The sequence below is a fragment of the Mobula birostris genome, unplaced genomic scaffold, assembly GCF_030028105.1.
Source record: "Mobula birostris isolate sMobBir1 unplaced genomic scaffold, sMobBir1.hap1 scaffold_460, whole genome shotgun sequence".
In the NCBI taxonomy this organism is placed as follows: Eukaryota; Metazoa; Chordata; class Chondrichthyes; order Myliobatiformes; family Myliobatidae; genus Mobula; species Mobula birostris.
This window is the reverse complement of record NW_027277715.1, coordinates 237,801-262,152: the sequence shown is the minus strand read 5'-3', so window position 1 is coordinate 262,152 and position 24,352 is coordinate 237,801. Positions and strand designations below refer to the sequence as shown.

Genomic DNA, 24,352 nt, shown 5'->3' with positions numbered 1-24,352 from the left:
TAAAAAAAAACAGTGAGGTAGCGTTCACGGGTTCAATGTCTATTTAGGGATCGGTTGGCAGAGGGGAAGAAGCTGTTCCTGAATCACTGAGTGTGCGCCTTCAGGCTCCTGTACCTCCTGCCTGATGGTAACAGTAAGAAAAGGGCATGCCCTGGGTGGTGGGCATTCTTAATGATAGACGCCATCTTCCTAAGGCACTGCTCCTTGAAGATGTCCTGGATACTATGGAGGCTGGTACCCATGATAGAGCTGAATAAGTTTACAAGTTTATGCAACTTACTTCAGTCTTGTGCAGACAGTGATGCAGGCTTCCTGCTGCAGTTGGGATTTGCTCTGCCCTCGTCATGTCGACAAATTTCATAAACTGAGAGGACGTGTGTTAAATGTTTCTAACACCACCATTTCTTTGAAGATGAAGACCTTTTACAGCATCAACAGAATTATAACAGCACAGAACCAGGCTCATTAGCCCACATGTTTATACGGATTATAAGAGTTTGCATTTGTCTAATCCCTTTTTCCAGCACTGTCTGTGGCCTTCACTGTGTGGTTTATTTAACTTCTAGGCACTTTTCAAATACTGCACGGGTTCTTGTCTCCACCTTTCACTGAGGCAATGTGTTTCAGATTCCAACCAGCTTCTGAGTAGATAAGTTGATCCTTGGATCCCCTCATGTATCTTTCCCACAGTGTGCTAACCACAGTAGTCGAGCTCTGCCCTCACAAATGTTTTATAAAGTTGTACTATAACCTCCCTGCTCTTGTGGTCTTTGCCCTGGATAATGAAGTCTAGCGTTCTACATGCCGTCTTCATCATCTTATTCCAACCTTTCTCATCTTTTTGTGTACGGCTGAGGGGGATATGGGTGTCGATGTGCCTGTTCTGTTGTTGTTCATTTTTTTTTGTGTGGGGAGGAGGGATTCAGCTTATGAACAGGAAGTAAACTGCAAACAAAGTAAACAGCACAGAGCACTCGTCACCTGACCACCCATGCTGTCAAACTTAACGACCGAAACTAAAAGGCAAGTGATCATTTCATTAAGTCTTTGCCAAAAGAATGGACAGCTTCAGAGACTAATCACGAAGGCAGTCTTGCTGCACAGTCTTTAACCGTCCTTGCTTGATAAATGTCATCCTTGATGGCATATTGCTGTGAGGAAGAGCAGAGACATGGTGCTCATCCAGAATGACAACTGGGTGAGGTGAGTTGTGGCCCCTTGACTGGCAGTAGCTGCTCAGAGTTGAGAAAGGGACAGAGTTCACTGAGGTACCTTTTGGACGAGGGAAAGCTCCTGCTTTGTGATGCACTTCCTCTGCACGCCAGTCTTTCAACAAGAAGGCTTCTAACCTTTGCCCAATTCAGTTGCTCTGTGCTGGGAGGTTGCTTACTAAAGTGCAAACATTTAAGAGTCTGTGTTTGGCTCTGGAAAGTTGTCAGGTCAGCTGAAAAGAGATTCTTCGACTGCCTCTGGAGAGCCATAGCATTTGTCCGGCCCCCAGCACAACATTCTCAAATCCATAGCTGCATTATCAGTGTGCACTGCCCTAACCCTGGTTGCATGTTGCACTGACTGCCCATCAAGACACTTACAGTGAAGGTCTAGCTTTTCACTCAGTTTGAGACTTGGTCCTTCCACAGCATTGCGAAGACTTAACCTCTAGGACAGACAACTGGCAGACTGATTGTCAAACACTTCTAGTCCTGCTGTGACTAGATCTCGATGAGCCAGAAACCAAGCCAAATCTAATGCATCTGCAGCTCCTGAATAAGAGCGTTATGGAGACTGGTTTGTCCTAGGATGGATGGAATTTCTCTCTGTCCTTGTCTGTACAGATGGAATTGGCATCAGTAGCAACTCTTAATTGGGGTTTTATTGTGATAGAACTGCAGAAGGGGGTGTTGTGAGTCTTTGTTGCTGTAGACCTTGACTGTCAATACCTGGCTTGAGCGAAAGGTGTGTTGGATGTGTGGTGTGGACAGCTTCTACCTGCAGAGCTGGAGTACTGTCTTTTTCAGGGCCAAAGTGTGTTTGGACATATTCTTTATTAAGCTGCACTGGTTGTGTGATGGCAAAGCGTGACTGACTGATTGTAGACTCACCACTGTCTGAACCAGCTACTGCTTTATACACCTTTGCCTCTGCTAAGGCAGCCTCAGGTTCACGCTTTTCCCAAGTGCACTTGATGTAGCCTGTACACCTCCTTTCTCCATGACTACATGCGCATTGTCCAAGGCTATGTGAGCTTTCTCCATTTGCATCTCAACTTCAGTTTTAGCATAAGCCACTCTCATTCTTGCTGCCCAGCTCTGGCACGAGCTTGTGCTGTGGCTATGCTGATTGTGGCTTTGTTTGAGCATCAGGAAGACACAGTTGATGCTCCTCATTCTGACCTCACTTCTGGAGCGGACTTGTGGAGCAGTGATAGATTAATAGCGATGAACAATAAAGATAATACTTCCTTCAAAGCATGCTTAGTAAATGTTTACCAATATTAAGAAAACTTAAGACTCTCAGATATTGCTGTTTCAAGGGCAAGTAAAGAGTGGATGGAGATGGATGTCTTTCTACCAGGTGTGCTTCAAGTCGAAATCCGTATTAACCGGCGCAGGAACTGGTGTATAAAAACAGCTTGTGAACAGGAAGTGATGTTATACAAAGTGAACTGCTGCAGAGCAGACAGCGCCTCTAGAGGCAGAACAGGTTCTGTGGTGTTCCTTTGTGGCTGCCTACAAGAAGATGAATGTCTTGGTTGTATATAGTGTACATACTTCCATAATAAATGTACTTTGAATTTTTGAACCTGCAATCTGCCATTGTTATGTCCATCTTACTAATAATCCTGCAATGATCCTTGCTACTGATATTGCTATTCGGCTGCGCACTCCCACCTGACTATGCCTGCTCTGGTTACTGGACTGGCTAAAAGGGAGAAGGGAAAGACACAGGCGAGGGTCCAGTGGCCCTGAACTCTGGTAATGAAAGCTGGTGCAGTAAGTCTTGTCTGATTCTGCATTACACACATTCTGATGAGCAGAGGCCTCTCCCTCCCAGGGGTTACTTCACTGGAGACACAGCACTAGGGTGCCTCTGGTGTAAGTAGGGTGGCACTGAAGTGATTGATTGAAGGCTGCTTTTAAGAGGTCATGTCAGTTATGTTAAAACTAATGTCCCGTTTGCTCAGACTGATCGGCACAGTGATGCAAAGTTCTGGAATCAACTGTTCTGTTGAAGCAAAGGGGATCAGTAAAGAAAAAAAAATCCTGTTACCTATGGGTGAACGGTCAGAGTAATGGAGAAGGGTTCCTGTATCCTGTTACCTATCGGTGAATGGACAGATTAATGGAGAAAGGTTCGTTTATCCTGTTACCTATGGGTGAACGGTCAGAGTAATGGAGAAGGGTTCCTGTATCCTGTTACCTATGGGTGAACGGTCAGAGTAATGGGAAAGGGTTCCTGTATCCTGTTACCTATGGGTGAACGGTCAGAGTAATGGGAAAGGGTTTGTTTATTCTGTTCCCTATGGGTGAACGGTCCGAGTAATGGAGAAGGGTCCGTTTATCCTGTTCCCTATCGGTGAATGGTCAGAGTAATGGAGATGGGTTCATTTATCCTGTTCCCTATCGGTGAATGGTCAGAGTAATGGAGAAGGGTCCGTTTATCCTGTTCCCTATCGGTGAATGGTCAGAGTAATGGAGATGGGTTCCTGTATCCTGGTATTTTGTGGGTTGGGGACCTGGAATGCCATGTTCATTCAGTAATGAGCTTACCTTCACTGGAGTATTCATACAACTGTTCTCTCTGGTCACATAGTTCCTACTGATGGACAATCTGCCTGAGTCCTATTAATAGGAATGACAATGGGACAATTTCTCTCTCCATTTGATAATTTCAATTTACTTTTGTAGTAGATTCGCTGTTTGGTCTGATAATGAATCTTGACTTCACAGGCGCATTATGTGGGTCTGAGAGAGAGCTGCAGAAGAATACTGTAACCTGTAGAATGTGATGGGAAGGACTGATGTAATTACACAGGTCGATAGACCTGCTGCAGCTGGGAGTGTTGTGAATTTAAATAACTTTACTGAAGCAGCAGCTGAGATGAGATGAGTGAGGCTGTGCTTTAGGGGATTTACCATGTGAAATCAATAATACTGTTTGTCTCATAGAGTTACAGTTCCCCCGATCAGCATCAATTTATCCTCTGGGCAGAGTGGTGATGCAGATGAACAATGTGGCAACAGAGTTCCCGCGAGAATGGCTGCTGCTCTTGGGCTCTGAAGGTCTTTCAAAGATTTGATGCTGGAAATCCCGCATAAATGCTGGTGCTTGCTTTGAATGGCACACGCACAGAAGAGAGAGTTCTCGTCTGTCATCATTCACAACTAGGTTGGCATTGGTCACAGGGAGAGAGGCCGTTCACCCGTCTCGGAGTTTAGCACTCTGACAGTGGCATGTTATTGGGACTGATAGTCACATGGGGAAAGGAGGGCTGGAACAGAAAACACTGGCAAAGGGAGCATGATTAATTATGTTTGCACAATATGGCGTAATTCTTCTGCACTTTTGCTTTTAATGAATACTCTCGATACTATTTGTTCCAATGTGCCCAAGAATGTATTAATAAGCATCGGTTGCCTCATACTTTCGCAGGATCATGCCTCGGGCACATTAAGTATTCATTGCACAGATATTCTCATTACCTCGTTTGATCACAATCTGTTACATTGCCAGACATCCCATTGAAAAGGGTAATGAACAGAAAGTTGACTAAAGAAAGAGTAACTGGAGAAGTCTCTGCCCACTTCCCCCCCCGCCCCCTGTCATAAACTCTTGTAGTTTTCCTTCCTCTACCTCTCTTGCCTATTCCACCTCCTTTGATTATTTCCCTGCTTCGTCCTCTTTATCTGAGATTTCTTGCCCACCCCTTTCGTCCAGTACTTGGCTATGTCATTTTGAGTTTCTGGTATGGTTAAAGGTACTGTGGGTACTGTGTTAATGCCCGCTACGCAGTGTGTACAAGCACAGAACCTGAGTTCAGAATATTTGCAAGAAGCTTCTCTCATGAACTCGCCTCTCTAACCAGCCTTGAGGCTCCCCGGTCTTTACTGAAAGGTTTGATCTGGGTGTGAGTAGCTAGTTGCCCTGCCAGAGTAATTGCAGCAGTTGTAAACACCAAGATTAATTTCTGCACATCATCACAGTTACGTTGACTGGTTTCAACAGCCACTAGGACCCCACTGTCCACCCATTGTGTAGCTTCGTTGTACGTTGGATGCAGAAAGGAAGTGGCTAACTAGGTGCTGTTTGGGAGTGATCATGGAGTGGGGAGGAAATGCACTTTAAAGGAGGGGTCCCAGGAAGGTTCGCTGTCTGCTATTCCTGGACTTTCTCCATGAGGGTCTGAGTCCTGAACTGTTGCCAACTCAAAGTGCTGCTAATGCCTTGCTTCCCTTTCAAAGGTTGATGAAATGTCCTGTTTAAGAGTTTTAAGCACAATGGTGCTGCAATGGAGTGCTGAAACGTAGAACCGGTTTAAATTCACCGTTCAAAAGATTATCTCATCATTATCTGCGGTTGTTTGTGAGAGCTTGCTGTGTGCAATTTGCATGTCATGTTCTCAACGCTGACTACTCAAGTATTAAGTTTGCTGTAAGTGTGCTCTACGGTATGCTGAGTTTCAAATGGTGCAGGGTTGTCTCCACTGCACTTGATCTTTTTTAATGTTTTCCAGTAAATTGCTGATTTGCCTTTCACCATTGTCACTGAGCCGCAACGTTTGACATTTTCCTCCTCTCCTACCGCCTGGCTCTGCTTCACATCTGTCAGATTAAAGCAATGAGCGACAGATGCCAGAAAATTGAAGCAGAAATGGAGACTGCTGGAGGTATTGGACGGGTCAGGCAGTATCTATATTGTGGCCTGATGCATTTCCCCAATGTTTTCTCTCTTTATTTTAAGATAAAAATGCCAGCCTGATCGAGTAGGAAGGGACAAAGGAACAGGACTTCTGTATTGTGCATGAGGCATAAACAAATTACAGAGCGAGTCAAGGGAGAGTTACGTGTTAAAGTCCCGAGCACTGTGATTGTCAAACCCTCAAGGGCTGTAACAGGAAAAAACAAGTCAGTGACGGAGAGGAAATGGGATTCCCTGGCCCAGGCTTGTTTGTAATCTCTGTCGCTGGTATTTTACCAGATGAGAACTGCAGGCCTGAGTGGGTCCTGCAGCTCCAACCTTCTGGCTGTTTGGTTCGGTTACTAAGGGGAGGAACCAAGCCTGGTTTATTATGTGTGACTATGCTGAGGTCTCTCACTAACAGGGCAGAAGACTTGAACCTCGGCTTTCAGTGCTGTTGGTAGAGCAGAATACACGTGACAAGGGTCTGCAGCCGGAGGAACATTCAGCTCTGGTGGCCTGAACTTAGTCCCTCTGACGACTGGACTTTCTGCCCTCTGCTGCTTCATGCTGCTGACTGGTTGCTCTGCTTTGGAATTGAAGGTTCCAGGGTGGTGGACTCCTCGCGAGCACAGGTTATTCACGGTGCCTGACCAGCTTCTGTGGTAATCCGTACAGCGCCCAATTTGCCCCTTAGCTGGCACCAAAACAGCCGTTCGGCCCATCACTCCCATGCTGACTATTGAGCACCTATTTGCACTATTCCCACTTACCAGCTCATTGCCTTCCATGATTTGATTTGGGTGATTTGGAGATGTGGTTCCTGTTCACAATTACCCTCAGGGCCTTGACACCGACTGTCCTGGGGCTCAAGGATGACTTGCATCCTCCAGTTCTCATGTGACAGAGGCCTTGCGGTTGGCTTTGCATATTGACTAGCGCAGCCACTTGAAAGAGTGAGGGCTGGGTTCAGAGGTGGGGGTAGGGGGCAATGGGATTGGACACCAGGTTCTTTACGCCCTTGGCACTCATCTGCCTGCATGCTACACGCACGTTGACCAAACAAAACTTCTGCTCACAAGTAAGCGAGAAGCTGCAGATGCTGGAAATCCAAGAAACACACAAAATGTTGGAGGAACTCAGCAGGCTAGGCAGCGTCTATGGAAAAGAGTAAACAGTCGATGTTTCGGGTCCACTCCCTTCAGCCGGGATGATGACGGGTCTCGGCCCAAAACATCGACTGTTTACTCTTGGCCTGATAACATCTGCTCCACCCTTTTCCTCGGTCTGTTTACTTCCCACCTCCTCCGTTCCCTGTTTTGTCTCCTTCCTCCCAGTCTAATTCCTAACATGGGTCTACACGTGTGCTAAACAGCAAATAAAGAAGACCGGTGGCTTCGGATGGGATCAAGGCTCTGCATCCCCGTCTGTGAGTGCTATCGCAGCACAGCCTGAGCTCTGTATGCCAAGTAATCCTGGTTGTTGGAATTCCCTGTCCTGGTGGCTGGGAAGTTGCCCCAGGAAAGTTTTGGGATCGAAAAGATCAGCTCCTGTGTGCATTTCTCTCGTGTAACAGCTGCCTGACTTGGTTTGATGACGGTTCTGCAGAATTCACTGGATAAACCTCAATGCATTCCTTCATAGTTTCTTCCTGCACCTGTTTCTCTGGTTCGATCATCAGACTCCACCACTTCATCCCTCCAGTAGCTTCTGTTTGGATTAGTTACTCTGCCTCTGCATTCGAGGGCTCTGCTTAAGGTTAAGTTTCTGACATTAGTAAGACTGTAACGTGCCAACCTTGCATGCGATCCCCCACCTGCCTGAGTGAAGATGTAAAGGGAACCACCTGCTGCCGATCTACTGCCCGACCGTTTAGGGAAATCCTTTAGGAACCAGACTCTAAACTTGCGGGTTATGAACAGCATAATTTGGAAATCAGCATTCCTGAGCATTGTTACCACATTTGTTACTTAAGATGAGCTTAGAAGGAGTTGGGTGTGTGCTCCTATCAATATATTTAATGATAATTCACAACGATTACCGAGTTGGGTTTTCAGCTTGGATGTTATCCTGTATCGTTGGCTGTCTGAACGTCTATTTAAACAATATTCCACAGACATAAACACATGAATTTAATTTTATTCATGTGGCAATACAGCGTGGAGTTGGCTCTTCCAGCCCTTCAAGCCACATCGCCCCACAACCCCCGACAAATCCGATTAACCCTAACCTAATCACGGGACAATTTACAATGACCAGCTCACCTGCTCGGTCTACCCTTCGACTATCGGAGGAAGCTGGAACGCCTGGAGAAAACACACGCATTCCACGGGGAGGATGTACAGAACGGCGTGGGAATTGGACTCCACACTGCAGGAAGCCACGAGCTGTCATAACGTCGTGTCAACCATTACATGCTCCTGGTGCCCAATGTCTTTATTTGTGGGGACTTTTCGTACAGTACTTGTGGCATAGCTTACATCGTGGGGTCATGGAGTTTGAAAGTTTACTTGGAGAGGTTGGAATATTCTGTAACAGTTGCAGGCTGTGCCAGTTCCACCTGTCCATCGTGCTTTAGGTGGACATCAGGCTTGTGGAGTGGGTCCTCAGTGCTGTTGACTGTTCATTTCCATTTTTGTTAAACTGAGGGATTGTCGGCCATTCTCACCAACACGAGGCTTCTCACCAGCCTTCGTGGTGGCAGCAACTGTAAACTGAAGGGTATGAACACCAGCATCATGCCTATCTGAATGGTGCAGGCTGGGAGAAAGAGGGCCAGGCAAACCAGGCCCAGCCAAGCAGGCTGTACGCACCAGTGTTTACCGAAGTAAGTAGTAATAATGAACAGAAGACTCTCACTGTGGATGTTTGCCAAATTTCTTGGACCGGATCCCAGCTGGAGTCTGACTGACCATGTGAGTGTGTGGAGGGGTTTTTGGGTTGGGGTGACGGGCTCCTGTGCTGTCAGCGTTCAGTCCTGACAGGCTGTCCCTCTTGAGGTGGGGACGGGTGTACGTCCACTTCTTTCCAGCATCTTCTTGCTATCAAGCTGATTTCTTCTCACTGAGATTCCAAGTCTTAACCCCACTCGGCACTCATTGCTGTATGTAACATTGAGAGCTGTGCGGTGGTTATGGTAAACTGGAGTTTGTGCCCGACCGGTGGTTACCAGTCAAAATGTATTCCCTAATGAAGTCAAGCCACTACCGTTCATCGGTCGTGAAGAAGGGTCTCTGCCCAGAACGTCGACTCTTTATTCGCACCCATAGATGCTGCTTGACCTGCTGGGTTCCATCAGCATTTTGTGTGTCTGTTACTCTGGGCTTCCACATCTGCAGAATCTCTTGTGTATATGATAAACTGTATTTCCTCCTTTTTAAAACTCATTTGCTCGAAAAGGTCATTAGCCTAAGACATTAACCCTGCTATACTCTCCAAAAATACGGACTGACCTGCTGTTATTTTTAGCACTTTTGCTTTTTATTTCAGATCTCCAGCATCTGCAAGTGTTTACTTTTCTACATATTCTTGCCGGGTTTAACTGTTCTGTACGTTTTCTCCTGCATTAACCTCTACTCTCTGAAACTTGATCTTTCTGAACTTAAAAGCTGCCAGAGCTTTTAAGCCTCTCCTCCCCAAGTAACCGTTGTGCAGTTTGATGTAATTTCCTATGTAGAAGGTGACCTGTTAATACACAATGCTGCCATGGGTAAAGCGCTATTTTTGGTATGCTGATTGAATTCACTTTGCCTTGCTAATTTGCATTCTATATTAAACTAGTTTAAAGAATTTTGACTGAAGTGGCAGGTCTGAGGTGTCACTCAGTGTGTCCAGGGCATATGCTGATTTGTAAAAGGTGTTAGTCAACAGCCTGCTGGGGAAGTGTTGCAGGAAGTGAATGTGAACTGCAGGAATGCATATGCATGGTCTTTAACATGTGTTGGCCTGTCTCAAGGTGAAGTTGTAGCCAACTTGTTGTGTCCAGGTGAATCTGAGGTAATTAGGCCACAACATAAAGATGTGAATCAGTTCCCATTTTAATGCACGTTTGGACTTTTTTTTGTCTTTCACTTTGTCTCACACAGTCTGTAAGTTATTCATCTATAATATCAAATAAATGCTGAAAATATTCAGCAGGTCAGGTGGCAACTGTGGAGGGAGGAAAAGCCTGTGTTTCAGATAACTACTCCCATTCCTTCAGCAAATGTTGCCCTGGGTTCGTGCCGTCCTTCTCATCCTAAGGCTGGGGCTTGAGATGAAGTTACTGGTGGGAGGGGGTTGAGTGGGGAGTTCTCTCCTCTCTCAGGGGACAGGATGTTTGGTGGTGAGAAAGGGGAGCTGAGGCATTAGAATGGCGCGTGGGGCTTGTGTTTCAGATACTTTTTTTAAAAAAAACATTGTTACATTTGGTTTCCTAGTTTCTTTCTCACTTTCTGTAATTTCCAGCGATTAGTGTGTGAAGTGATCATATTTGGTTTAGGAAGCACATTGCAATTTTCAGTGAGTTTGCCATCTGTTGTTGCCCGTTGTTGTTGAATCGCAGCAGTGAGTGGCTCTCTGGAGACACATTAACCGTAACTAACACGAATCAGGCTCTTAATTGTGTTTCAGAGTATACAGTTATAACGTATAACTTGGTAATTACAGTAGCAAGATTCCTACAGCCGATTGATTAGAGATGGAGCTTGGAACGTTTTTTTAACAGGAGTAATCAAAGGCCCTGTGGTTGTAATGGACGAATGCACTGTGTATCTCCAGTTAATGAAGAGAGGCGTATGTTTGAAATGACTGGCGGGGGGGTGGACAGTAATCACCTTTTCCTGAAGAAGACCATGCCTTTCTGAGATATGGTTGTTGATATAATGTGTACGTTGGGGAGAGGGCGAGACAGAGAGACTCTTGTCAGAAATTTCTCAGTAGAAGGCCACGAATTTTCTGTGCAACAGCTTGATAAATAGGTGAGGAGGGTGTGTCACTGGCAACTTGTGAATCGCTACTAATGATATCTGGTTAAAATGCAGGCAGGCATCGTACAAAATGGTTCCCTTAACCAGAGTGATCTCTGGTAAACAGCTGGGTTTCTGCTAATGCAGCATTACTCTTCCGTGAGCATGCAGTATGCGAACTGATGTTAAAGATAACAGTTCAACCCAGAAACCACCGGTGAAGCTGATCAGGTTGTGATTGAGCTGGCAGTACTTAAGCTTTCCAGCATTTTGTTTTTCTCAAAACATTATTCACCTGTGAAGCCTCAAAATGACAAGGAGGCTTTATATTTCCGTATCGGCTACATGTCCTCATTCAGTGGTCCCTTTACTCAGTACATTCATTAATGCAGATATCTAATCAGCCAATCACTTGGCAGCAGCTCAATGCATAAATGCATGTGGACGTGGTCAGGCAGTTCAGTTGTAGCTCAGACCAAACATCAGAATGGGGAAGAAATGTGATCTAAGAGACTTTGACCATGGAATAATTGTTGGTGCCAGATGGGGTGGTTTGAGGATCTCAGAAACTGCTGATCTCCTGGGATGTTCACTCAACAGTTTACAGAGAATAGTGGGTGGCAGTTCTGTGGGCAAAAATGCCATGTTAATGAGAGAGGTCAGGAGAGAATGGTCAGTGGTTCCAGCTGACAGGAAGGTGACAGTAACTCAAGTAACCACACTTCACAACAGTGGTGTGCAGAAGAATATCTCTGAATGCACAGCACCTCGAACCTTCAAGTAGCCAGGCTACACCGGCGGAAGACCACAAACATAACTCAGTGGCCACTTTATTAGTTACCCCCTGTCCTTTGTGAGTGCATTTCTTATGGGCCATTTTGCCCCTTTGAGTATATGCACAGAGCAGTTCCATTCCTCCACAAATTGTTCTCATTGTACCCTATTGTCCCACAAGCTGATGCTCTTTCATCAGGCGCTTGTTCTTCCAATCTTGTACACTGCATTTGTTGCCCTGAGTGGCTGGAAAACCAAATGCAAATTTGGTGACCGCTCTGCAAAAACCCTTCATTCTGTCTCCTGTTTTCTCTCCACAGGTGCTGGCTGACCTGCCGGGTCATTCCAGCTTTCCATGTTTAAAATACAGCAGTCTCCTGGATATGGCTGGGTACTCCCCAGGCAGTGGTACACTGAAGCGCTGCTGCCACATGGACTATAATTGATACTTGTCTGCATTTTAAATAGCAAATTGCTGTTTCTGTTTCTTGTCTGGCACTGATTTCATACCTTCAGACTTTTATTTGGTGTCTCTGTTAGTAAAGGAACTGCAGGTAATAAAGTTAACAAGAAAGTCCTGTTAAAAAGTAATTATTATCTTGGGATAGCCCACAAATCATCTGTTTTATACTGAAAGTCATAACAGATTAGAAAGCGCTATAATTACTGCAGAGTGGTCAAATGTAGATGGTAGCTCTGCTGCTGTCTGAGAAGGTTTCCTGTTCCTAACCTCCAGTCTTGGTCATGTACGTGGGTGTTGGCTCAGTCTCCATAAGAATTAGCAATGAATTCTGAGATAAAAACTTTGCAGAGCTGCATTTTTCCCCTGATACTAGAGGGAAGGTTTCCACTTGGGTGGTGTGTCTTTTCCAGAAGATGTCAACCAGGCCTTGTGAGCCAACAGGGTGGAGGAGAAGGAGGGTTGGAATGGAGTACTATGCTGCTGGAAGTTCATTGAAACCTTTCAACTTCTGTTCTTGGCTAGGATAATACCAATCATGCCTGTTCTCAACACTTATGTAGGTTTCCATTGAATAAAAGATGTCTTGAGATGACTTGGTTGAATGGAGTTGAGGTTCTTGCTGGTGGTTCTGCAGTAAACAGGTGGGAGTAGTGGGCCGTGTCTTGTGACGGGGAGCTTAGGGAGCAAGGTGACGAAGATAAGTACAGGGTGCAGGAGAAACTTTGTCTCCACACTGTGAAATATGATCAGTCCTGTTTGCTTTCACATTGTAATAACTCACCTGTTTATCTATGTGAATGAATGGAAACCTACACATTTTGTTTGTTCTGTTGCCTGGAAATTGGTCCCAGAGTCCATTTTTTCATGGGGAGTGAGTTGAGGATGAAAATGCAACACACACACACAAAATGCTGGAGGAAATCAGCAGGCCAGGCAGCATCTCTGGAAATGAATAAACAGTCGACGATTCAGGCTGAGACCCTTTATCGGGGTCTTGTGAATGTTCTGCGCCTGTAGCAGGATCTGTGAAGCTTGTGCTTGGCTGTGGGTTCTTCTGGTTGTCTGCTGTGTGACCTGGGGAACCTCAGGCTGCACCATGGTTTCTGATGCTCAAAGTAAATGTACAAACAAAGTACACCATGTTCTACCCTGAGATGCATCATCTTGTGGGCATGTACAGGAACAACAATAGAACTTACAAAATGTTATCACAAACTCTGACGACAGCCAACGTGCAACTAAAAAATAGTGCTGAGAACACGAGAGCTTGAAAGAGAGTCTGCATGGTCGTAGAATCTGTTCAGAGTAGTGCGAATTGAAGTTATCCAAGAAATTTGGGAGCCTAACTATTGTAGGGTAATAACTGTTCCTGCACTTGGCGGTGTGCAGCCAAAGGCTTCGGTAACTCCTGGTGAGAAATGGACGTGTCATGGGTGGCGAGGTTCTTTGATGGATGTTGCTTTCCTGTGGCAGCACTCTGTGGTGTGGAGGGCAACAGGCACCGTTTCTGGCATGCTGACTAGTGTTGGACAGGCCAGATCTCCAGGCAGGGCCCTCATGCAAAACTAGGCCTTCTCAGCCCCCACCTGAAGTCTACTTCCAGGCACGGCCCTGCACAGGACCCCGACCAGCACTTGGTGCCCCATTCAGATAGAGCCCTTTAATTCAATTACCTGTGGCTCTCTTTCAGGCTCCGGGACACTGATCTACAGCTCTTTCCACATCAACTCCCCCTCCAAACCCATTTGATGTCAATGAATTGAATTGACTTTATTATTGACATCCTTCACATACATGAGGAGTAAAAATCTTTGCGTTTCATTTCCATCTAAATGTGCAATGTGCAATTTATAGTAATTTGTAATAAATAGTATGTACAACAGGGCAGTCAATATAACATAGAAGCACAATTGTATCAGTGTGAGTTAATCAGTCTGTTGGCCTGGTGGAAGAAACTGTCTCCGAGCCTGTCACATATACAGATGCGCTGGGAGACCAGCATTACTTGCAGATCAGTAAGGGGGTCAGCAACTTTGAATTCCTCAGTGTTATCATTTCAGAAGATCTGTACTGGGACCAGCCTGCAAGTGCCATTACAAAGAAAGCAGTGTCTCTACTTCCTTAGAAGTTTGTGAAGATTCAGCATGATATCTCAAACTTTAACAACACTTCTATACTGTAGATGTGTGGTGGGGAGTATGTTGACTGGTTGCATCGTGGTCTGATATGGGAACACAAATGCCCTTTTACAGAGAAGCCTGCAAAAGTAGTGTTGTGGCCCAGTCCTCGCTGGAATTTAGAAGATTGAGGAGGGATCTTATTGAAATGTATAAAATCCTAAAGGGATTGGACAGGCTAGATGCAGGAAGATTGTTCCCGATGTTGGGGAAGTCCAGAACGAGCGGTCACAGTTTGAGGATAAAGGGGAAGCCTTTTAGGACTGAGATTGGGAAAAACTTCTTCACACAGAGAGTGGTGAATCTGTGGAATTCTCTGCCACAGGAAACAGTTGGGGCCAGTTCATTGGCTATATTTAAGAGGGAGTTAGATATGGCCCTTGTGGCTAAAGAGATCAGGGGGTATGGAGAGAAGGCAGGTACAGGGTTCTGAGTTGGATAATCAGCCATGATCATACTGAATGGTGGTGCAGGCTCGAGGGGCCGAATGGCCTACTCCTGCAACTATTTTCTATGTTTCTATGTTTCTATCACGGATAAATCCCTCCCCAACACTGAGCACATCTACACGGAATGCTGTCGCAGGAAACCAGCATCCATCAAGGGCCCTCACCATCCAGGCCTCGTTCTCTTCTCGATGCTGCCATCAGGAAGAAGGTTCAGCAGCCTCTGGAACCACACAATGAGGTTCAGGAATTGTAATTACCCCTCAACCATCAAGCTTTTTCTCTTACTTTCTTTCTTGACTTTGCACAGTTTGTTGGTTTTCTTTGCACTGTGGTTGTTGAGTGTGGCCTTTTATTGATTCTGTTGTGCTTCTTGTATCTGCTGTGATTGCTGCTAGAAAATGAATCTCAGGGTTGTATATGATGACATATATGTACTTTTGTCGCAAATTTACTTTGAATTATCAGACAATCACTGGAGGAGTTCCACCTCCTTCCCTTTCTCCCATCGTCCACTGTCCTCTCACATCAGTTTCCTTCTTCCTCCTATCACCTTCCTTTCACCCTCCTCTTGCTCACCTTCCCCCCCCACCAAAAAAAACTGGTCTCTCTCTCTCTCCTCCCTCCACCTTATTCTGGCTTCTGCTTTCTTCGTTTCCAATTCTGATGAAGAGTCTTGGCCCAAAACATCAGCTGTTCATTTCCCTCCATAGATGCTGACTGGCTTGCTGAGTTCCTCACATCTTGTGTGTGTTGCTTAAGATTTGCAGCACCTACAGAATCTCTTGTCCACCAGCAGCCCACCTCCCAGTTTTTTCTCAGCATACTGCAATGAGATTGCGGTGGTTGGAAAGATTTTCCTGCAGAAGGCTAACTCAGAGGGATCCATCTCTTGAACCTGGGGCAATACCACATCAGTTGTCGGCCTGTAATGTATCATCTGCCAAAAGCGTCACTGTAGAAGTTGAGGATGCTCTGACCTGTCTGAACCAGTAACCACGTCAACTGGTAATTCCCAAAAGCAGCTGGATAATGCTGGAGAGTTGATCGCCCTACTTGATCACTCCTTGGAATCTCTCTCTTTCGGCATCAGTGGTGTCTGAGACAAAGTGACAACAATGATTGAGAAACTTTTGCTGCGGATTGGCTGTGGTGGCCCTGATGATCTCATTGAGTGAGAGCACTGATCCCAATCACCTAGCGCCATCCTTTCCTCCTCCACAGTTCTGCTGTCTTCACCAAAGAACACTTGGAGCTTCATACATATCTGGTAAACTAGGTGAAGAAACCATGCATTGAATTGCAATCCCCAACTGTTTGTCAGTTGTGAGTTCCACAATCTTCATTGCACGAGACGTCATCTAGATATATCATATTGCATCTGGCTTGAGATGGTGTCAATTTTAATAACCTTTGTTCCCACCAGCTGATTGATGCTTCTTACTGTGAACCCACCCTGCCCTCCAGGACTGTGTTGATGGGATTCTGGTGTGTTGTTGAGCTCTACAAAGGGGAAGATCCCAATTTTCATTGCTTGTGTGTGTTGAATTGATTGCTACTGGGAAAGGTCCTTCTCCTTTCCCCATTCCTGAAGCTGCCAGAATCGGGAATGGAAAGTGCCACGTCTGGGTCTGGGCAGTGAGGATGTGGTCTGGACTGCTTGTGATACTTTTGTGTCGAATAGCCCCACTCCACAACAATTCACAGCAGTGGAAGTTGTCAGTGAGAAACTGAGTTAGAAAGTTTGGTCAAAGGGATGTTCAGGGGAGATGGGAGAGCCTAAGGAGGCAACTTGTGAGGTTGCAGTGCAGGACCAGTGCTGGTGTGAAGGCTGTGCAGATACTGTGAACTGTGATTCTGCGGTCCTTGTGGGGTTGGGGGGGGAGAACATTGTTTCATACAATAAACTCTGATTAAGTTTATTTTAAAAATGTCTGAGGTTAGCAGCTGTCAAAGGGCAAGTGTGTACTTGACACCATGCCATGGGTAATGACACTGGAGTGAGTTCCTGTCAGAGACTGCTGTTGACTAGGTCCTTGTGTAGATCAGCTCTTTGCTTTCGGAAGTGATCATCTGTCAGAGGACAGATCCCTGTCTCCAATGGCTTGCCATTGTTATCTGTTAATAACCCTTGTGGACTTTTTGACGGGATTCTGTGTCCATTCCACACATCACTGTTCACTCACTCAGCATGAATATGTTGTGCAAAGCTGTTTATACCTATCTTTAAAAAGTTACAGCAGACAGCACTATTTATCTTTGCTTCTATCTCTAGATTGCTGTTAAATCTGCAATTTACTTTGAACATGGCCACTGCACACACCTGGACCATTTCTGAAATTTGTTCCCATTTTAGTAACCCGCACCTATTCCATTCATGCTCTCATCTGCTTTTCACCTCGCGTGCATCCCTTGAAAAGACTGGTCTCTTGTCTCGTCATGCACAGCAGCTTCCCCCACTCTAGTGATCTAGGCTTTCTCCTCAGTAGCTGGAGTTGAGGTTCAGCTCTGTCACGTACAGGATGTTGTTAGCTGTTCACAGAGCTCGCTGCTTCCCCTGCACAGTGGTACACTGGCTTTGACAAGGAGGTGGGGTATCATTGATTAGAAATTCCAGCACCCCTGTAGTGTGTTCCAACACTCTGGGCAGCACAGGGATGAATGAGAATTTCCAAAGGATGTGCTACTAGCCCTGTGCGACTTGTCTGTTCGGCCAGCTCACCACATGGTGCGGCTGCCCACCTGTCAGACCTCCCACTGGAGACTGCCCTCCAGGGCCAAGGGTGGCACCAACACCCAGCTGGACCCAAGGCCTGGGTGGCAGAGCCACATAAATATGCCAGCTGGTCTGGAGACTGCCCCCTCTCTGCAGGGGTGAACCATCTTCCCCATGGGTGCACACCTTGGAGTGTGTTGGGGGGGGTCAGAGCCCTAGCTCAAGGGGAAGCTGGCTCCAGGGGAGGCCTGGAGAGTTAATATCTGTAAGGAGAGGCTCAGGATACTTGAGGGGGGGGTGATTGTGGAGGGTGTTAAGAAGTGCCTGAGGTAATTATACAGAAGGGTTGAATATTTGCAGGGATGTGCAATTGAATTTTCACTAACTAGCAAAGCCATGGACTTTGGCGTTTATCTGGTGTGTTCCCAAGGCTTGGCTTTTATCTAGACTAGACAAACCATTCATCAGGTGTGCTGCGATTCATAAGTTTATCCACTAGGCTTTAAACAATCTTTGGTTTTCCAAAGGAACATCCAGATATGTCTTGCAGCACCAGATCTGAAAGATCACTTCACTTTTCATTTGGTTTAAACTTTCACATGTTTATCCAATTGCATCAATCAGTTTCAGGAATATTTACATTGTCTTCCAATGTTTAGTGAAGTAGGAAGCATTGAAGTGAATGAATGTGAAGCCAGTTCTCATCTTCAGTGGCTGTTATTCTCACTTTAGACTCATTCCTTGATCAGCCTTCGGGATCCTGCAGGGCAGATTAAATCCTGTGTCTTGCACTGTGCGATTTCAGTGCAAGGTGTGTGTGTGTGTGTGTTCAGAGTGACTGTGCCCACTTGGCAGCTGGATATGCACCTGAGCAGTCTTGGCATTTATAAACTTGTGAGCCTGCTGTCAGGATGAGCATGGTGGTCTTGTGTGGTTGAGATGCCCAACAAGGGCCCCGCGCAACCACCCGGTGACCAGCCATTTCATTTCCTGTGGGCGGGGGTCGTAAAACACCCTGACAACTCCCACCATCCAGACTAAAATCAACCCAGTCAGTTTGTCAGGATGGGTGTAAAATGGATACTAGTTCAGGAGATTATATTGAGTGTAAAGTGAATCAGCTCTCTCTGTCTCAAGAGATGGCCACTCCAGCTGGCAGCAGGTTCCAGATATCCTTCACTCTGTGGACAAGGAAGTGCCACACTCCTAACCTGCTCTGGCGACCGGCTCTTGATCCCCTGCCTCACTGACATCTTCCGAAATACCACGAGTTAATGGTTCTCCTTGTGCTAAAATTTGGGATTTTTATTTCACTAAAACGGTATAAAAGGATTGCCACTGTGTTAAAACCCCACAGTGAGACACATTAATTGAAGAGGCTTCTCTCACGGCCAAAAGGCTGTGGGTTCAAGTCTCAGTGCAGAATGCTGCATGTGGTGATTGCTGACAATCCCAGTATATTACTTAAAGGGTAATTTATTATCACAAGTTCATGCCTCCCATTGGCACAGAGTGGATGAAAAGGTTTCCCTGTTACCATTCAAGATCAAGGAGGCTAACCCGTGCTGTCTGTAGGATCTTCCAGACCGCAGACTAGCTGGAGAGTTTCCTACAATGCAGCAGTAACTTCACAGTCCGCACAGTGCAGTGGCACTGCTGAGGCTGTGATACCTGTCCTGTGCCTTTTATTCAAATAGAGAGGCTGGCCTGGCTATGGAGTAAAATGGCTCCAGAAAGCCACCAAAGATTCCCACCTCTCAACTGTCTATCCGGGTTGGGCTTTGGAGCATTGATGGGGATGAATTTAAAATGCTCATTTTATTCAGTGTAAATTTTGAATGAATTTGGTAGGCACAGTGGGGGTCTCATCAATTTAGACTTTACAAACTGCTTGAACTTGTATCAAATGTGGAAGCTGCTTGCCTATTACTTATTGGGATTCTTGGGTCTCAAAACAAATTTTGGGCAAAGTATGGCATGAGTCATTGAAACTGAGATTCATAATTATAAAGCCTTCAGTCCCACCTGTTGATTAATTGACTAATATATTTATTTTTCTTTCTTTTCCATGGTCTTCCTGAACCAGAACTGCCAGCGGAAGAAGGTAAACAGTGACTTTTCCATTTGTACTTTAAATTACTTGCAATGAATTGTTTCTGAAACCCATGGATTTGCATATGGCATTTAAATCTCTTTAGAGTTGGAGTTTTTGATTGTGGAATAATGAACCTTTAAGTAATAGTGTGAGAGTGTTTAGACATGTCACTGATGTCAGGAATTTTGCAGTAACAGAGGTCTTAGTGAGGATGCCCAATTGAGCAGCAAACTTCATCTTGTTGTCCACGTGTTGTCATCATTACACGAACCACATGATTTATGTACAATTCAAATTGAGAACTTGATCTAAGACGAAGAAGTGAGGGATACCATCCCAAGACCTATGGCATTGTCAGTGGGGATGCAGTGGTACACTACCATGGTCGTTTGTTTAGCCCAAACCCTCCTCCTCCCATCATTCCAACCCAACTTGAGTACAGCTTGTGTCAGAAGGTGCAGGTAATAGCCATCTCCAGCAAGTCTATCCATTCACCCTTGACGTTCAATGAGATCACCAATACTGAACCATCCCATCACCCGTCCACCCGTCACCTTGAACAAACACTGAGACAACCCGTCACCTTCAACAAACACTGAATGGTCGCATAAATATTGGGTGATTTTCTAAAATTCCTCAAATTAGATCAGCATAAAGGATTTGTTACAAACACTATGTTGCTGGCATCATTTGCTGCCCATTGCTAAACTGCTAGCTGAAGTGGTGTTGTCTTGAATGTGTGAAGGAGCTCACAGGGAGAGATTATCAGGTTTTTGTCCCAGCAGTGATAAAGGGTGCTGTTTCCAAAGCAACAGATTGTGTGACTTTGAAGGGAGCTTGTAGGTGGTGATGTTCCTGAATATCTGCCATACTTGTTTACATTGGTGGAGTTGCTGAGTTTGGAATATACCTCGAAAAACAATTATAAATCTGCTGGAGGACAGTGTTTATAGAGGTACGCACTGCAGCCACCATGTCACTGGCACAGTGATTGAATGCCTGGGCTGGTAGTTTGGATGCCTATCATGTAGATTGCTTCTTCCTGCATGAGATGAAATTCATGCAGGAAGAAGCATGAAATTCCAGACTGTCATAGCTGCACAGACCTGGGAACTGAAGTGTGTTCCTTCATGCTTCTAATTGGTGGTAGTGGATGTATTTTGCGATTTCTGCTGTGAAGATATTGACCTTTAGTCTGCTCTTGTCATAAACTTTGTGTGATGCACTTTTTAAAGCATCATGTCAGTGGATCCCAGATTGTTAATGCTTGGGGTAGTGGCACTGAATGTCAAAGCAGGGTGGCTCAAATTTCTTGTTGAAAATGGTCTTTGCTGGCACTTCAGTGGTATGAGTGATACCTGCTTTGATGTCTTCTGGCTCTGTTTGCCCATGATTGAGACCACTTTGTTATCAGGCGAGATGTGAACAGAACAGCAAACATCCCCTCTTCTGGTGTTTATTTGAAGATACAGCACAATATAAGCCCTTCTTGCCATTGAGCCCATGCTGCCCAATCACACCCATGTGATCAATTAACCTGTACATCATCTTTGCCTGATTGTTCTTTGACATCAATTTTACTGGGACTCTTTGATGCCACTCTGGGTCGAATGTGTCCTGGGTGAGACCTTGCTTCTGGAATTCAACTGTAGTCCATATTTGGATGAAGCCTGTAAGTGAGTGGCCACAGTCAAACCCAAGTAGACATTGGAGTCATAGAAAACAACAGCACAGAGGCTCTTTGGCCCATCTAGTCTGTGCCAAACCATTTACACTGCCTAGTCCCAATGATCTGCCCCCGGACCAGAGCCACCCATACATCCATATCCATGCATCTATCCCAACTGCTCTTAAACATTGAAATTAAAATCGCTGGCAGCTCGTTCCACACTCTCACCACCCTCTGAATGAAGAAGTCTCCCCTCATGTTCACCTTAAAAATTTCACCTTTCACCTTTAAGCCATGATCCCCAGTTGTAGTACCACCCAATCTCAGTGGAAAAAGCCTGCTTGCGTTTACCCTATCAATACCCCTCATAATTTTTGTATAACTCTATCAAAATCTCCTTTCAATCTTCTACATTCCAAGGAATGAAGCCCTAACTGTTCAATCTTTCCTTATAACTCAGGTCCACCAGAGCTGGTAACATTCTTATAAATTTTCTCTGTACTCTTTCAATCTTATTTGCATCTTTCCTGTAGGTAGGTGACCAAAGCTCCAAGTTAGGCCTCACTGACATCTTGTACAACTTCAACATAACATCTCAACTCCTGTACTCAACACATTGATCTATAAAGGCCAATGTGCCAAAAGCTTTCTTTATAACCCTATCTACCTATGATATTACTTCCAATGAATTGTGGATCTGTATTCCCAGATCCCTTTTGTTCTATATACTCCTCAGTGCCCGACAGTTCACAGTGTAAAACCTACCCCTGTGCAACACTTTGCACTTGCCTGCATTAAATTCCAGCTGCCAATTTTCAGCCCATGTTTCCTGTTGATCCAGATCCCACTGCAAAGTTTGATTGCCTTCCTCGCTGTTCACTACACCCCCAATCCTGGTGTCATCCATAAGTTTGCTGATCCAGTTAACCAACATTATCATCCAGATTGTTGATATAGAAGACAAGTAACAACAGATCCAGCATTGATCCCTGCAGTGCTCCACTGATCACAGACAACCATCTACTACCACTCTGGCTTCTCCAGAAAAGCCAATGTCTAATCCAATTTAATATCTCATCTTGAATGCCAAGCAACTGAATCTTTTTGGCCAACCTCCCATGCAGGACCTTGTCAAACATCTTGCTGAAGTCCATATAGATAACAACCACTGCATTGTCTTCATCAACTTTTCTGGTAACTTCCTAGAATAACTCTGTAAGATTGGTTAAACATGACCTATCATGCACAAAGCCACACTGACTATCCCTAATTGGTGCCTGTCTATCCAAATACGTGTACCCATTCCCTTAGAATGCCTTATAATACCTTTCCCACGACTGACATCAGACTCACCGGTCTATAATTTCCTGGTTTATGTTTACAGCCTTTCCAATCCTCCAGTACCTCACCTGTCACTTAGGGTGATGTAAATATTTGTGCTGAGTCCCCTGCAATTTGTGCACTCACTTCCCACAGTGTCCAAGGGAACAGCTTGTCAGGCCCTGGGGATTTGTCCACCCTAGTCGGGCCCTGGGGATTTGTCCACCCTAGTCAGGGCTGGGGAATTGTCCACCCTAGGCAGCCCCTGGGGATTTGTCCACCCTAGTCAGGGCTGGGGAATTGTCCACCCTAGGCAGCCCCTGGGGATTTGTCCACCCTAGTCAGGTCCTGGGGATTTGTCCACCCTAGTCAGGGCTGGGGATTTGTCCACCCTGGGCAGCCCCTGGGGATTTGTCCACCCTAGTCAGGCCCTGGGGATTTGTCCACCCTAGTCAGTCCCTGGGGATATGTCCACCCTAATTTGCCTCAAGACAGTAAATGCCTCCTCTTCTATGATCTCACTGCATCTTTACCTCAGTTCTACAGACTGTCCATGTCCCAAGTAAATACAGATGCAAAACAACACACATCAAAGTTGCTGGTGAACACCGCAGTAGTGAATTTAAACGCAAACAACAGGAAAACAGATGCAAAAATTGCATTGAAGATCTCCCCCAACTCTTTTGGCTCCATGCATAGATTACCATTATGATCTTCCAGAGGACCAATTATGTTCCTTGCAATCATCTTGCTGTTAAGATATTTGTAGAAGGTCTTAGGATTCTCCTTCACCCGGATCTGTTGCAGCAACTTCGTGCCACCTTTTAACCCTCCTGATTTCTTAAGCGTTCTCTTGCATTTTTTATAGTCAAGCACCTTCTTTGCTCCTACCTGCCTACACCAGCTATACACCTACTTTTTATTTACTAGGGCCTTAATATTTCTCAAATACCAAGGTTCCTTAGACCTGGTATTCTTGCCTTTTATTCTGACAGGCACATACAAGCTTTGCATTGTCAACATTTTTCAAAGCAGCCTGTCCCAATCCACACTTGCCAGATCTTTTCTGATACCATCAAAATTGGCCTTTCTCCAATTAAGAGTTTCAATCTGAGGACCAGACCTTTTCTATAATGACCTTAAAATTAATGGTATTATGATCACTAGATGCAAAGTGCTCCCCCTATACAAACTTCTGTCACCTGCCCTGTCTCATTCCCTCATAGGAGATCAAGTATTGCAAATTCTCTCATTGGGATTTTCCTGCACACATTTGACAAACTCTATCCCATCTAAGTCCTTTTACAGAATGGGAGTCCCAGTCAATATGTAGACAGTTAAAATTACCTATTATTATAACAATTTTATGTTTCTTGCAACAGCCTATGATCTATCTACACATTTGTTCCTTTAAATCCTGCACTGTTGGGTGGTCTATAAAAAGCCCCATTAACGTGGTCATACCTTTCTTATTCCTCTGTTCTACCCATAACACCTCACCCGACGAGTTCTCCGGTCTGTCCTGACTGAACACTGCTGTGACATTTTCCCTGACTAGTAACTACACTCCTTCCCACCACCCCCCCCTTTTATTACACCCCACTCTGTCACGTCTAAAACAATGGAACCCTGGAATACTGAGCTGCCAGTCCTGCCGCTCCTGCAACCAAGTCTCACTAATGGCTACAATATCATAATTCCATGTGTTGATCCATGTCCTGAGCTCATCTGCCTTTCTTACAATACTTCCTACATTGAAATACACACAACTCAGAACATTAGTCCCACCATGCTCATCCTTTACATTTCTGACTTTGTCTGGCATCCTAACATCATCTGTCTCCACAA

General features: G+C 45.3%; 1 protein-coding gene across 2 annotated transcripts in view; it reads left to right on the top strand.

Annotated features, from left to right (window-relative positions):
- The window catches only part of LOC140193231 (sarcoplasmic/endoplasmic reticulum calcium ATPase 1-like), a 199,933-nt gene that overhangs the window by 19,058 nt on the left and 156,523 nt on the right, over positions 1–24,352 (top strand). For both annotated transcript variants that reach the window (XM_072250625.1, XM_072250624.1), the window contains exon 2: positions 19,507–19,524. In XM_072250625.1, the coding sequence (XP_072106726.1) occupies positions 19,507–19,524 (18 nt within the window). The remainder of the gene's footprint in view (positions 1–19,506; positions 19,525–24,352) is intronic.